This window comes from Trachypithecus francoisi, unplaced genomic scaffold, assembly GCF_009764315.1.
Source record: "Trachypithecus francoisi isolate TF-2019V2 unplaced genomic scaffold, Tfra_2.0 Lachesis_group5, whole genome shotgun sequence".
In the NCBI taxonomy this organism is placed as follows: Eukaryota; Metazoa; Chordata; class Mammalia; order Primates; family Cercopithecidae; genus Trachypithecus; species Trachypithecus francoisi.
The window spans coordinates 30,377,145-30,391,545 of NW_022681470.1; the positions used below are offsets into that span (position 1 = coordinate 30,377,145).

The 14,401-nt window shown below is 41.6% G+C and overlaps 1 protein-coding gene across 4 annotated transcripts in view; it reads right to left on the reverse strand.

The window, feature by feature from the left end:
* Window positions 1–2,435: 2,435 nt before the first annotated feature.
* ANKRD45 (ankyrin repeat domain 45) overlaps window positions 2,436–14,401 on the reverse strand; it is a 57,692-nt gene continuing 45,726 nt past the window's right edge. For all 4 annotated transcript variants that reach the window (XM_033197459.1, XM_033197461.1, XM_033197460.1 and 1 more), the window contains exon 6: window positions 2,436–2,945. In XM_033197459.1, the coding sequence (XP_033053350.1) occupies window positions 2,875–2,945 (71 nt within the window). In that variant the 3' untranslated portion in view covers window positions 2,436–2,874. The remainder of the gene's footprint in view (window positions 2,946–14,401) is intronic.

Below are 14,401 nucleotides of genomic sequence, written 5' to 3' on the forward strand. Positions count from 1 at the left end.
AAAATAGCATCAGCAAATGTATCAAAAGCTATACAAAGTTTGAGGATAAGGATTGAAAAATTAATAAAGAGGGAAAATAGGTTTATTTTATACTAAGGGGTCTCCAGAAATGCCTTGGTCTAATTTAGAAATCTTTGAAATAAGAATCCAGGAATCCCTCCCTAATCTGGAACACACTCCTATAAAATAATGTTGTATTCAAAATCCAAGGTCAGAAAATGTACAGTTAGAATAGAAAGGACAAAAATGGCACCTGGACTTTTCCTAAATTATTGCAATGCTTAAGGACACTGGTCTTCGCACAATATACTGTATTAAGAGAATGGGCTAGGCGTAGTGGTTCACAGCTGTAATCCCAGGACTTTGGGAGGCGAAGTCAGGAGGAATGCTTGAGGCCAGGAACTCAAAGACCAGTCTGGGAAATGTAGCAAGATTCTATCTCTGGGCCGGGCGTGGTGGCTCAAGCCTGTAATCCCAGCACTTTGGGAGGCTGAGACAGGCGGATCACGAGGTCAGGAGATCGAGACCATCCTGGCTAACACGGCGAAACCCCGTCTCTACTAAAAATACAAAAACACTAGCCGGGCGAGGTGGCGGGCGCCTGTAGTCCCAGCTACTCTGGAGGCTGAGGCAGGAGAATGGCGTAAACCCGGGAGGCGGAGCTTGCAGTGAGCTGAGATCTGGCCACTGCACTCCAGTCCGGGCGACAGAGCGAGACTCCGTCTCAAAAAAAAAAAAAAAAAAAAAAGATTCTATCTCTGCAAATGTTCATTTGTTTTTATTATTATTATTTTTTTGAGATGGAGTCTCGCTCTGTCACCCAGGCTGGAATGCAGTGTTGCAATCTCGGCTCACTGCAACCTCCACCTCCCGGGCTCAGGTGATTCTCCTGCCTTAGCCTCCCAAGTCACTGGGATTACAGGTGCATGCCACCACATCCAGCTAAATTGTTGTATTTTTAGTAGAGACAGGGTTTCACCATGTTGGCCAGGCTTGTCTCAAACCCCTGACCTCAGGTGATCCACCTGCCTCGGCCTCCCAAAGTGCTTGGATTACAGGTGTGAGCCAGCACCCAGGCTGCAAATGTTTATTTTTTAATTACCCAAACATGGTGGGAGGATCACTTGAGCGCAGGAGTTGCAGGTTACAGTGAGCTATGATCATGATAACTCCACTGCATTCCAGCCTGGGCAAGAGAGGGAGACCCTGTCAAGAAGGGGTTGTGGGGGTGGGAAGAGAGAAGAGAAGAGAAGAAGGAAGAAGGAGGAGGAGGAGGAGGAGGAGGAGAGGGAAGAGGAGGAGGAGAGAGAAGAAGATGGGGAGGGGAGGGGAAGGGAAGGGAGAGGAAAGGAGGGGAAGGGAGGGGAAGGGGAGGGAAGGAAAGGGAAGGGGAAGGTAAGGGAAAGAGAAAGGGAGAAGGGAGAAGGAAGGAAAAAAAGAAAAAGGAGCAAACACAGGTCTTCTTTGTACTGCTCCATAAACACCCACTGGGTCGGCCAAAAAGGTGGGTGAAAGTTATTGCAGTATTCTTTTGCTTTAAAAAATTGAAACTGAATTGCTCATACATTAAAAAGATAAAAAACTTAAAATTTTGGGAGACATTTAAAACACAGTTATCTCAAAACCATGGTTAAATACATGTCAACTGACCAAGTATTACTGAATTACCCATTCCTTTTCCTTCTCCCATAAGGGAAAACTAGCTTTCAGAACAGGACAAAGAAGAGAAAGTCATAAGAACAAACAATAAGTGCTTTTTAAAAACCATTTTCTTTTCTACAAAACTTTTCCATAAAGTCACAACGTAAGAGAAGGTTGAAGCACCTGATTAAATAAACTAGAAAAAAGGCTTTCAAACCACCAATATGAAACCAACTATGGTACTTAAAACCTAGGAAATATAAAACAGAATGGGAGGGGAAATGGCCTTCAATCCAGTTACAATATCCGTATTGCCAGCCTTATAGAATAGGAGAACTCTTCTAAATCTAAAACTATACAGATTTGTGTTTATTAATTGACAGAGAGAAGGAGGTCAAAGATAAAGAGGAGTTTTACTCAGAGGTATATCCCACCTCACAGGTGAATTTTAATTTGGACATAAAAAGTGATAGCTGTGGCCGGGCGCGGTGGCTCAAGCCTGTAATCCCAGCACTTTGGGAGGCCGAGACGGGCGGATCACGAGGTCAGGAGATCGAGACCACCCTGGCTAACACGGTGAAACCCCGTCTCTACTAAAAAAAATACAGAAAACTAGCCGGGCGAGGTGGCGGGCGCCTGTAGTCCCAGCTACTCGGGAGGCTGAGGCAGGAGAATGGCGTAAACCCGGGAGGCGGAGCTTGCAGTGAGCTGAGATCCGGCCACTGCACTCCAGCCTGGGCGACAGAGCGAAACTCCGTCTCAACAAAAAAAAAAAAAAAAAAAAAAAAGTGATAGCTGTACCCAGAGGCTCCTAATCCACACCAGTCTTAATATTTCCTTGCTCCAAGTGTCATTCCATAAGATTTCCTTTTTAGAGTGGGAGAACAATTTTTTTCTCTGGAAATAGCCAAATATGTCCCTTTATATGGAATGCCTCAACTACACAGAAAATTACTAGATTCTCTGAGTAGTTCTTAAAGCCTAATGATTTATACCCAAGTGCTTTCCTGAAGGAGCATGTGAAACTCACATGGGGCTGGGATTGGAGGAGCAGAGGCGAGGCCAGAGGGTCCAGACATAAGCATGCTGAACAGGTCAAACAAAAAAAGGGTGATGTAATGTTGTACTTAAATACTTAAAGAAACCCACATCTGTTTTCTCGATTTCAAATGGCATGAATAGGTTTGTCTTTCAGATACTAGAAGAAAATGTGGCCTTTTACAAAGCGTATGTTCAGTGGGAGGTATCATCTTGACTTCTCTTCTGGTCATGGCTTGTTATAGATTTGGCACTTTTCACTTGACCTGAAAGGAAACAGATTTTAAAATTACATTTAATTAGTTTGTAATATGAAACAAAATGAAGCCACTTTTTAAGACAATAAGCATGGAATAATTAGATTGTCCCAGCCTGAACCAGCTACTAATTCAACCCTGGTGTTGTTGGTATGTCATTCAAATAGTCTCTTCTTTTCATTATATTTAAAGCTGTGAGGTCACATTTCCCATATAATCAGTATTATTATCCTTAGTTCTGCCACTGATGAGAATAATTTTGAATAAACTGCTAAACCTCTGTCCTATTCACTTTCTTCACTGAGAAGTCAGGGTTCATTTCAGAGGTTCCATCAAGATCTAACATTCTATGATGTGAAGGTGCTTACAGAACATGTGATATAGGGGGTTGGGGGAGAGAGGCAAATCTTCACAGGCGAGAAGGGAAGGAGGGGGGATTGCTGGGCCAGGTTAATGGTACTGGTGGAGAGGTGGGAATAACTGTATATCCAATAGTCCCAGCTACTTAGGAGGCGGAGGCAGGAAGAACACTTGAACCCAGGAATTCAAGTTCAGCCTGGGTAACATAGCAAGACCCTGTATCTAAAAAAAAAAAAAAAAAACATGTAATTGAAAAACAAATTAAGCAAAATACAAAATCTTAAAAAATAAAAAATAATTCAGGTCTTAATTATCTCACTCCTAAACTATACTCATCTCACTTTCTCTAGTCTCCTCTCCCTCCAATCCATTTTACAAACTAGGCCAGATTATCCTCCCCTACTTAATATCTCTTCTCTCCCACCCCAAAGCCTTTAAATGGCATCCCGCTGCCCAAAAAATAAAGCCTAAACTTCTATGTTTACAATTTAGTAGATTTAATAAAATGTTCACATGTTAACTTTTCAATACCTCTATTTTCTACATTTCTAATGTACCTTGACACAGACTCAACTACAATCAGCCAGATGGGTACTGGCCACTTCCTTATTCCCACATTTCCACTTTTGATCATAATATTGTGTTTTCATTCTAGAATTTCCTTCATACTTCACGCTGGCTACCCATCCTTTCAGGAAACTCTTCTTTCTTCGTGATGCTTTCTCTTTATATTTAGGCTTCTCTGATCATATAGAGCACTTAGATTATCTTTTCAGGTATGTTCTACTCACAAACTAAGTGGTAGGATCCTAGGAGAGTGCTATGGGTGTGCTCAACAGATCATATAATTCATATTAGTTCTAGATGGCAAAAGGCATTCTGTCATACTGTAATACCTGGACTGGGTTAAGTGTCTTAACCTTTAAAAATCCATAACTCCTTTTGATAAACATAAAAATCTTAGGTACTGATCATACACATACAAAAGAATTAAATTGGACCCCTATGGCCGAATACACACACACACACACACACACACACACACAGGTACACACACATTATACATATCTATGTATATATATCTCAAAATATATCACAGAACTAAACATTAGTGCTAAAACTATAAAACTCTTAGAAGAAAACATAGAATTAAATATTGGTGACCTTGGATTGGCAATGGTGTCTTAGATATGACACAGAAAGCAGAAGCAACAAAGGAAAAACAGATAAATTGAACTCAATCCAAATAAAGTTTGTTGTGTTCCAAAACATAATTAAGAAAATGACAAGACAATCCAGAGAATGGGAGGAAACAGAATCATGTTTCTGATGAGAGACTTGTATCCAGAACACAAAAAGAGCTCATACAACTAAAAAATAAAAAGACAATCCAATCTAAAGGTGGCAAGGGCAGGTATGGTGGCTCACACCTGTAATTCCAGAACTTTGGGAGGCCGAGGTAGAAGCAGATCACTTGAGCCCAGGAGTTTGAGAACAGTCTGAGAAATATAACAAATCCTTGTCTCTACAAAAATGTAGAAAAATTAGCCAGGTGTGGTGGCACACCCCTGTACTCCCAGCTACTTGGGAGGCTGAGGTGGGTGGATTGCTTGGGCCCAGGGAGGTTGAGGCTGCAGTGAGCTGTAACTGTGCCACCGCACTGCAGCCTGGGCAACAGAGAGCCTGTCTTAAAATGAAAGAAAGAAAAGAAAGAGAGAGAGAGAGAGAGAAAGAGAAAGGAAGGAAAAGATTCTTCCCTTTAATGACCAGGAAAAGAAAAAATAAAAGTGGGCAAGCAATATATATTTCTCCAGAGAAAATATAGAAATGGCCAGTAAGCATGAAAAGATGCTTAAAATTGTTAGTAATTTGGGAAATGCAAATCAGAATACATTAAGATACCACTTCATACCCCCTAGGATGGCTAATTTTTTTAAAAAAGACAATGACAAATGCTGACAAAGATGTGGAGAAATTTGAATCTTCATGTACTGCTGGTGGGAATATAAAATGGAAATCAGTTTATAACTCAGCAGTATATCAAAGAAAAAGGAAAACATGTGACCACACAAAAATTTTCATACAACAGTTCATTGCAGCATTATCTATAATAGCCAAAAGAGTGGAAACCCAAATTTCCATCAATTGATAAACAGATTAAATTTGGGCCAGGCACGGTGGCTCACACCTGTAAATCCAAGCACTTTGGGAGGCCGAGGCAGGCGGATCACGAAGTCAGGAGATCAAGACCATCCTGGCTAACACGGTGAAACCCCATGTCTACTAAAAATACAAAAAATTAGCCGGGCATGGTGGCAGGCGTCTGTAGTCCCAGCTACTCAGGAGGCGGAGCCAGGACAATGGCATGAACCCAGGAGGCATAGCCTGCAGTGAGTCGAGATCACACCACTGCACTCCAGCCTGAGCAACAGAGTGAGACTCCATCTCAAAAAAAAAAAAAAAATAGATGAAATTTGTACCCACAAAATGGAATATTATTTAGCCATAAAGCAGAATGAAGTACTGACACACGTTACCACATGGATGAACCTTAAAAATATTATGCCAAGTGAGAGAGGCCACCACGAAAGTCAACAAAATATTATGTTATTTCATTTATAAAATGTTGAGGGGCATGTCCAGAGGGCAGCCATCCTAACCCAACCTGCCCTGCCCCCAGAAAAAAAAAAAAGTTAAAAAAAATGTTCAGAGAGGGTAAATCCATCAAGAGAGAAAGTAGATTAGTGGTTGCCAGGGCTTGAGGAAGGGAAGAATAGGAAGTGACTGCTAATAGCTATAGGGTTTCTTTTCAGAGAGGTAAAACTCAAAAGTTAGATAAGGGTGATAATTACACAACTTTGTGAATATACTGAAAACCACTGAACTGTACTCTTTAAAATGATTACTTTTATGGTGTGAGAATTATATCTCAATAAAGCTATTATTTTTTTAAAATGCTAGGGGTGTGCCTGCCACCAAGATTCTGATATGTTCACCTTCCTGATTCTTAGGACGGTATTCCCACAGTAGGTTTTTCCCCAAATATAGAATTATAATACTTAAACTGCTTTTTAAAATGCTACCAAGAGGAACTGAGATGGCTGATTAGAAAAAGCTGCAGTCCATGGCTCTCATGGAAAATAAAAACGGTGAGTGAATTCAGCACCTTCCAATGAAATGTCCAGGTTCTTCCATTGGGACCGACTAGGCAAATGGCTTGACCCAGAAAGAATGAAGAAAAGTAGAGTGGGGCAATGGCCTACCCAAGAGTGGCACAGAACCAAAGGAACCCCCAACCCCAGCCAAGAGAAGCAGTGAGTGATTGTGTGACCATGCACAATATATGTGTGGCTTATCTGCTGGAGGAGTAAGAAAAGTGAGAAACCACACTTCTCACACAGATCTCCGCAACCCACCAATCACGAGATCCCCTCATGAGCCTATGCCACCAGAGCCTTGAGTCTGATACACAGACCTATGTGGAGTCTTGGCAAAGCAGATGCTCAGGCTCACACAGAGACCCAGGAGTTTTACCTACTCTGGCCCCAGGAATCCCAGCAAGGCAGGAGATCCATTTGTACACTCGCCTAGGAATAGGGCTGAATCCAGAGAGCCAAGCCGTGTCATTCTGTGGGCCCCACTTCCGCGGCACTTCACAAGTTAAGAGTCACCACCTTGGAATTGCTGCCAGACAGCACAACAGGCTGGAGACTGCCTGAGATGGATGAGTTCCCAGGGGGTAGAGGCAGGTGCCATCCATTTCTGCAGTTTGTTCAACTCAGTCCTTCTAGCCTTCCAGCTCTGGGAAGTTCAAGAAGTCCTCATGAGGAGGAGTGCTGCACAAGGCAGCACAGCTGCTGTGCCAGATTGAGGGCAGATTGCTTCTTTAAATGGGACCCCAATGTATCCCCCTTCACTGGGTGGGACCTCCCTGCAAGAATTACAGCAACTCTAGCCAGGGTTATATAGACATAACTCTGATCTCTTGTAAGATGGAGCCACTGTGGGGAGGGATGACTGATGTCTCTGCAGTTCAGTCAACAGCCTTTCCAGTCTGCTGGCTCTGGAGAGTCCAGGCAGTCTGGATGAGGAAGGGCTATCCCCAACACAGCACACCTGCTCTACCAAAAAGGAGCCAGACTGCTTCTTTAAAAAGGTCCCTTATCCCATCTCTCCTGAGTGAGACCTCCCAACACAGGTCTTCAGATACCTCCTACAGGAGCTTCCAGGCTGGTAACAGGCCAATACCCCACTGGGACAAAGCTCCCAGAGAAAGGAGCAGGCTGTTGTCTTTGCTGTTTCACAGCCTTTACTTGCTGATACCTCCAGGTAGAGGAAAAACCAAGGCAACTTCGTTTTCTGGAGCCATCCCCCAGCAAACTGCAGCAGCCCTACAGAAAAGTAGCCTGACTTTTAAAAGAAAAACACACAAACGGCCGGGCGCGGTGGCTCAAGCCTGTAATCCCAGCACTTTGGGAGGCCGAGACGGGTGGATCACGAGGTCAGGAGATCGAGACCATCCTGGCAAACACGGTGAAACCCCGTCTCTACTAAAAAAATACAAAAAATTAGCCGGGCGAGGTGGCAGGCGCCTGTAGTCCCAGCTACTCGGGAGGCTGAGGCGAGAGAATGGCATAAACCCAGGAGGCGGAGCTTGCAGTGAGCTGAGATCCGGCCACTGCACTCCAGCCTGGGCGACAGAGCGAGACTCCGTCTCAAAAAAAAAAAAAAAAAAAAAAAACACACAAACAGAAAGCAACAGCAGCAGCAGCATCAACAAAAAAAAACTCAAAAAAACTCCATTCAAAGGTCAGCAACCTCAAAACTCAAAGGTAGATAATCCCACAAAGATGAGAAAAAAATAAATGCAAAAATGCTGAAAACTCAAAAAGCCAGAGTGCCTCTTCTTCTACAAGTGACTGCAACACCTCTCCAGCAAGGGCACAGAACTGGACTGAGGCCAAGATGGCTGAAATGACAGAAGTAGGCTTTAGAAGTTGGGCAATAATAAACTTCACTGAGCTAAAGGAACACATTGTAACCCAACGCAAAGAAACTAAGAATTATGATAAAACAATACAGGAGCTGATAACCAGAACAGCCAGTTTAGAGGACAGCATAACTGACCTGATGGAGCTGAAAACCATGATGCAAGAAATTCCCAATGCAATCACAAGTATCAATAGAAGAACAGATGAAGAGGAGGAAAAAATGTCAGAGCTTGAAGACTATCTTTTGAAATAGGAAGACAAGAATACAGAAAAAAAGAATGAAAAGGAATGAACAAAACCTCTGAGAAATATGGGACTATGTAAAAAGACCAAACCTATGACTGATTGGGGTACCTGAAAAAGACAGGGAGAATAAAACCAAGTTGGAAAACATACTTCAGGGTATTATCCAGGAGAATTTCCCCAACCCAGCAAGACAGGCTAACATTCAAATTCAGGAAATCCAGAGAACCTCAGTAAGATACTCCATGAGAAGATCAACCCCAAGACACATAATCATCAGATTCTCCAAGGTCAAAATGAAAGAAAAAATGTTAAAGGAGGCCAGACTGAAAGGCCAGGTCACCTACAATGGGAAACCCATCAGACTAACAGTGGACCTTTGAGTGGAAAACCTAACACCAGAAGAGATTCGGGGCCAATATTCAAGATTCTTAAAGAAAAGAATTTCCAACCCAGAATTTCATATCCAGCCAAACTAAGCAAAGGAGAAATAAGATCCTTTTCAGACAAGCAAACACTGAGGGAATTTGTCACTACCAGTCCTGCCTTGCAGGAGTTCCTGAAGGGAGCACTAAATATGGAAAGGAAAACCCATTACCAGCCACTACAAAAACAAACTGAAGTACACAGACCAGTGACACTTTGAAGCAACCACATAAACAAGTCTGCAAAAATAACCAGCAAGCATCATGATGACAGGATCAAATTCACACATAACAATATTAACCTTAAATGTAAATGGGCTAAATGCCCCCAATTAAGAGACACAGAATGGCAAGCTGGATAAAGATCCAAGACCCATCAGTATGCTGTCTTCAAGAGACCCATCTCATGTGCAAAGACACACATAGGCTCAAAAGAAGGGGATGAAGGAAAATTGACCAAGCAAATGGAAAACAGGAAAAAAGCAGGGATCAGAGTCCTAGTTTCTGACAAAACAGACTCTAAACCAACAAAGGTCAAAAAGGACAAAGAAGGGGCTGGGCACGGTGGTTCATGCCTGTAATCTCAGTACTTTGAGAGGCCAAAGTGGGTGGATCTCCTGAGGTCAGGAGTTCGAGACCAGCCTGGCCAACATAGTGAAACACCCAGTCTGTACTAAAAATACAAAAATGGCCGGGCGCGGTGGCTCAAGCCTGTAATCCCAGCACTTTGGGAGGCCGAGATGGGCGGATCACGAGGTCAGGAGATCGAGACCATCCTGGCTAACACAGTGAAACCCCGTCTCTACTAAAAAATACAAAAAAACTAGCCGGGCGAGGTGGCGGGCGCCTGTAGTCCCAGCTACTCGGGAGGCTGAGGCAGGAGAATGGCGTAAACCTGGGAGACGGAGCTTGCAGTGAGCTGAGATCCGGCCACTGCACTCCAGTCCGGGCGACAGAGCGAGACTCCGCCTCAAAAAAAAATAAAAATAAAAATACAAAAATTAGCCAAGTGTGGAAGTGGGCACCTGTAATCCCAGCCACTAGGGAGAGGAAAGCAGGAGAAGCTCTTGAACCCAGGAGGCGAAGGTTGCAGTAAGCCAAGACTGCACCATTGTACTCCAGCCTGGGTGACAAAGCAAGACTCTGTCTCAAAAAAAAAGCAAAGAAGGGTGTTACATATCAGTAAAGGGTTCAATTCAACAAGAAGAGCTACCTATCCTAAATACATATGCACACAATACAGGAGCACCCAGATTCATAAAGCAAGTTCTCAGAGACCTACAAAGAGACTCAGACTCATACACAATAATAGTGGGAGACTTTAACATCCCACTGACAATATTAAAAAGATCATCCAGACAGAAAATTAACAAAGATATTCAGGACCTGAACTCAGCTTTGGATCAAGTACATCTGATAGATATCTACAAAACTCTTCACCCAAAAACAACAGAATATACGTTCTTCTCATCACCACATGGCACTTACTCAAAAATTGATCATACATGCAGAAGTAAAAAACTCAGCAAATGCAAAAGAACTGAAATCATAACAAACTATCTCTCAGACCACAGTGCAATCAAATTAGAACTCAAAGCTAAGAAATTCACTCAAAACCACACAACTGCATGGAAATTGAATAACCTGCTCCTGAATGACTCCTGGGTAAATACTGAAATTAAGGCAGAAATCAAGAAGTTCTTTACTAATAAGAACAAAGAGACAATGTACCAGAATCTCTGGGATACAGCTAAAGCAGAGTTAAGGGGGAGATTCACAGCACTACATGCCCACATCAAAAAGCTGGAAATATCTCAAATTAACAACCTAACACCACAACTAAAAGAACCAGAGAACCAAAAGCAAACAAACCCCAAAGTTAGCAGAAAACAAGAAATAATCAAAATCAGAGCAGAACTGAAGGAGATAGAGACACAAAAACCCCTTCAAAAAAAAAATGAATCCAGGAGCTGTTTTTTTGGGAAAAAAATTAATAAAATAGACCACTAGCTAAATTAATAAAGAAGAAAAGGAGAAGAATCAAATTGACACAATCAGAAATGATAAGGATGATATCACCACTGGTTCCACATCAAAACAACCATCAGACAATACTATAAACAATTCTATGAACATAAAGTAGAAAATCTAGAAGACATGAATAAATTCCTGGACACATACACCCTCCCAAGACTGAACCAGGAAGAAACTGAATCCCTGAATAGACCAATAATGAGTTCTGAAATTGAGGCAGTAATAAATAGCCTACCAACCAAAAAGAAGCCCAGGACCAGATGGATTTACAGCTGAATTCTACCAGAGGCATAAAGAAGAGCTGGCACCATCTCTACTGAAACTATTCCAAAAAATTGAAAAGAAAGGACTCCTATCTAACTCATTGTATGAAGCCAGCATCATCCTAATACCCAAACCTGGTGGAGATACAACAGAAAAAGAAAACTTTAGGCCAATATCCCTGATGAACATTGATGCAAAAATCCTCAATAAAATACTGGCAAATCAAATTCAGCAGCACATCAAAAAGTTTATTCACCATGATCAAGTTGGCTTCATCTCCAGGATGCAAGGTTGGTTCAGCATATGCAAATCAATGAATGTAATTCATCACATAAGCAAAACTAAAGACAAAAACCACATGATTATCTCAATAGACAAAGAAAAGGCCTTCGAGAAAATTCAACATCTCTCCATGTTAAAAATTCTCAATAAACTAAGTATTGAAGGAACATACCTCAAAATAATCAGAAACCTATATGAAAAACCCACAGCCAATATCATACTGAATGGACAAAAGGTGGAAGCATTCCCCTTGAAAACCAGCACAAGACAAGGATGCCCTCTCCCACCATGCCTATTTGACATAGTATTGGAAGTTCTGGCTAGGGAAATCAGGCAAGAGAAAGAAATAAAGGATATTCAAATAGGGAGAGAGGAAGTTAAATAATCTTTGTTTGCAGATGACATTATCCTATATCTAGGAAATCCTATTATCTCAGCCCAAAAGCTTCTTAAACTGATAAGCAACTTCAGCAAACTATCAGGATACAAACTCAATGTGCAAAAATTGCTAGCATATTTATACACCAACAACAGGCAAGCAGAGAGCCAAATCATGAATGAAATCCACTTCACAACTGCTACAAAAAGAATAAAATACATAAAAATACAGCAGACAAGGGAAGTGAACAACGTCTTGAAGGAGAACTACAAACCACTGCTCAAGGAAATCAGAAAGGACACAAACAAATGGAAAAACATTCCATGCTCATGGATAGGAAGAACTAATATTATGAAATGGCCATACTGCCCAAAGTAATTTATAGATTCAATGCTATTCCCATTAAGCTGTCATCGACATTCTTCACAGAATTAGAAGAAACTATTTTAAAATTCACATGGAACAAAAAAAAGAGCCTGAATAGCCAAGACAATCCTCAGCAAAAACAACAAAGCTGGAGGCATCATGCTACCCAACTTCGAACTATACTACAAGGCTACAGTAACCAAAACAGCATGGTATTGGTATAAAAACAGACACATAGACCAATGAAAAAGAACAGAGAACTCAGAAATCAGACCACACACCTACAACCATCTGATCTTCAACAACCCTGACAAAAACAAGCAATGGAGAAAGGATTCCCTATTTAATAAATGTTGTTGGGAAAACTGGTTAGCCATATGCAGAAAATTGAAACTGGACCCCTTCCTTACACCTTATACAAAAATAAACTCAAGATAGATTAACGACTTAAATGTAAAACTGAAAACTATAAAAACCCTAGAAGAAAATCAAGGCAATACCATTCAGGACATAGGCGCAGGCAAAGATTTCATGAATAAAACACCAAAAGCAATTGCAACAAAAGGAAAAATTGACAGATAGGATCTAATTAAACTAAAGAGCTTCTGTACAGCAAAAGAAACTATCATCAGAGTGAACAGACAACCTATAGAAAATTTTTGCAATCTATTCATCTGACAAAGGTCTAATATCCAGAGTCTACAAGGAACTTACACAAATGTATGAGGAAAAAAAAAAAAAAAAAAAACTCCATTAAAAAGTGGCCAAAAACGTGAACAGACACTTCTCAAAAGACGACATTAAAAAAAAAAGAAAGGCCGGGCATGGTGGATTCATGCCTGTAATCTCAGCACTTTGGGAGACTGAGGTGGGTAGAACACCTGAGGTCAGGAATTCAAGACCAGCCTGGCCAACATGGTGAAACCCCCTCTCTACAAAAAATATAAAAATTAGCTGGGCATGGTGGCACACATGTAATCCCAGCTACTCAGGAGGCTGAGGCAAGATAATCACTTGAACCCAGGAGGCGGGGGTTACAGTGAGCATTGCATTCCAGCCTGGATGACTAGAGTGAGACTCCGCCTCAAAAAAACAAACAAACAAACAACAACAACAAAAAACATGTGGCCAGTAAACAAACATGAAAAAAAGTTCAACATCACTGATCATTAGAGAAATGCGAATCAAAAACAATGACACACCATCTCATGCCAGTCAGAATGACAATTATTAAAAAGTCCAGAAACAACAGATGCTGGCAAGGTTGTGGATGAAAAGGAATTCTTATACACTGTTGGTGAGAATGTAAATTAATTTAACCATTGTGGAAGACAGTATGGCAATTCCTCAAAGATCTAGAGACGGAAATACCATTTGACCCAGCAATCCCATTACTGGGTATATACCCAAAGGAATATAAATCATTCTATTATAAAGATACATGCATATGTATGTTCATTGCAGCACTATTCACAATAGCAAAAACATGGAATCCACCCAAATGCCTATCAATGATAGATTGGGTAAAGAAAATGTGGAACATATATACCATGGAATACTATGCAGCCATAAAAAGGAACAAGACCATGTCCATTTAAGAGTCATGGATGGAGCTGGAAGCCATTATCCTCAGCAAACTAATGCGGGAACAGAAAACCAAACACCATATATTCTCACTTGTAAGGGGGAGCTGAATGATGAGAACGCATGGACACATGGAGGGGAACAACGTACACTGTAGGGGTTGGGGGAGGGACAGCATCAGGAAGAATAGCTAATGGATGCTGGGCTTAATACCAAGGTGATGGGTTGATCTGAGCAGCAAACCACCATGGCACACGTTTAGCTATGTAACAAACCAGCACATCCTGCACATGTACCCTGGAACTTAAAATAAATGTTGAAAGAAAAAACTAAAAATAAAAATAAATAAAATAAAATGTTGCCACCCTATCTCCCAGGAGGAGATACCTCCTAGATGAGAATCAAAATCAAAGACAAGCCCAGTGTGGTGGCTCACACCTGTAATGCCAACACTTCAGGAGGCTGAGGCAGGAGGATTACATGAAGCCAGGAGTTCAAGACCAGCCTGAGTAACATAGCAAGACCCTATCTCCATAA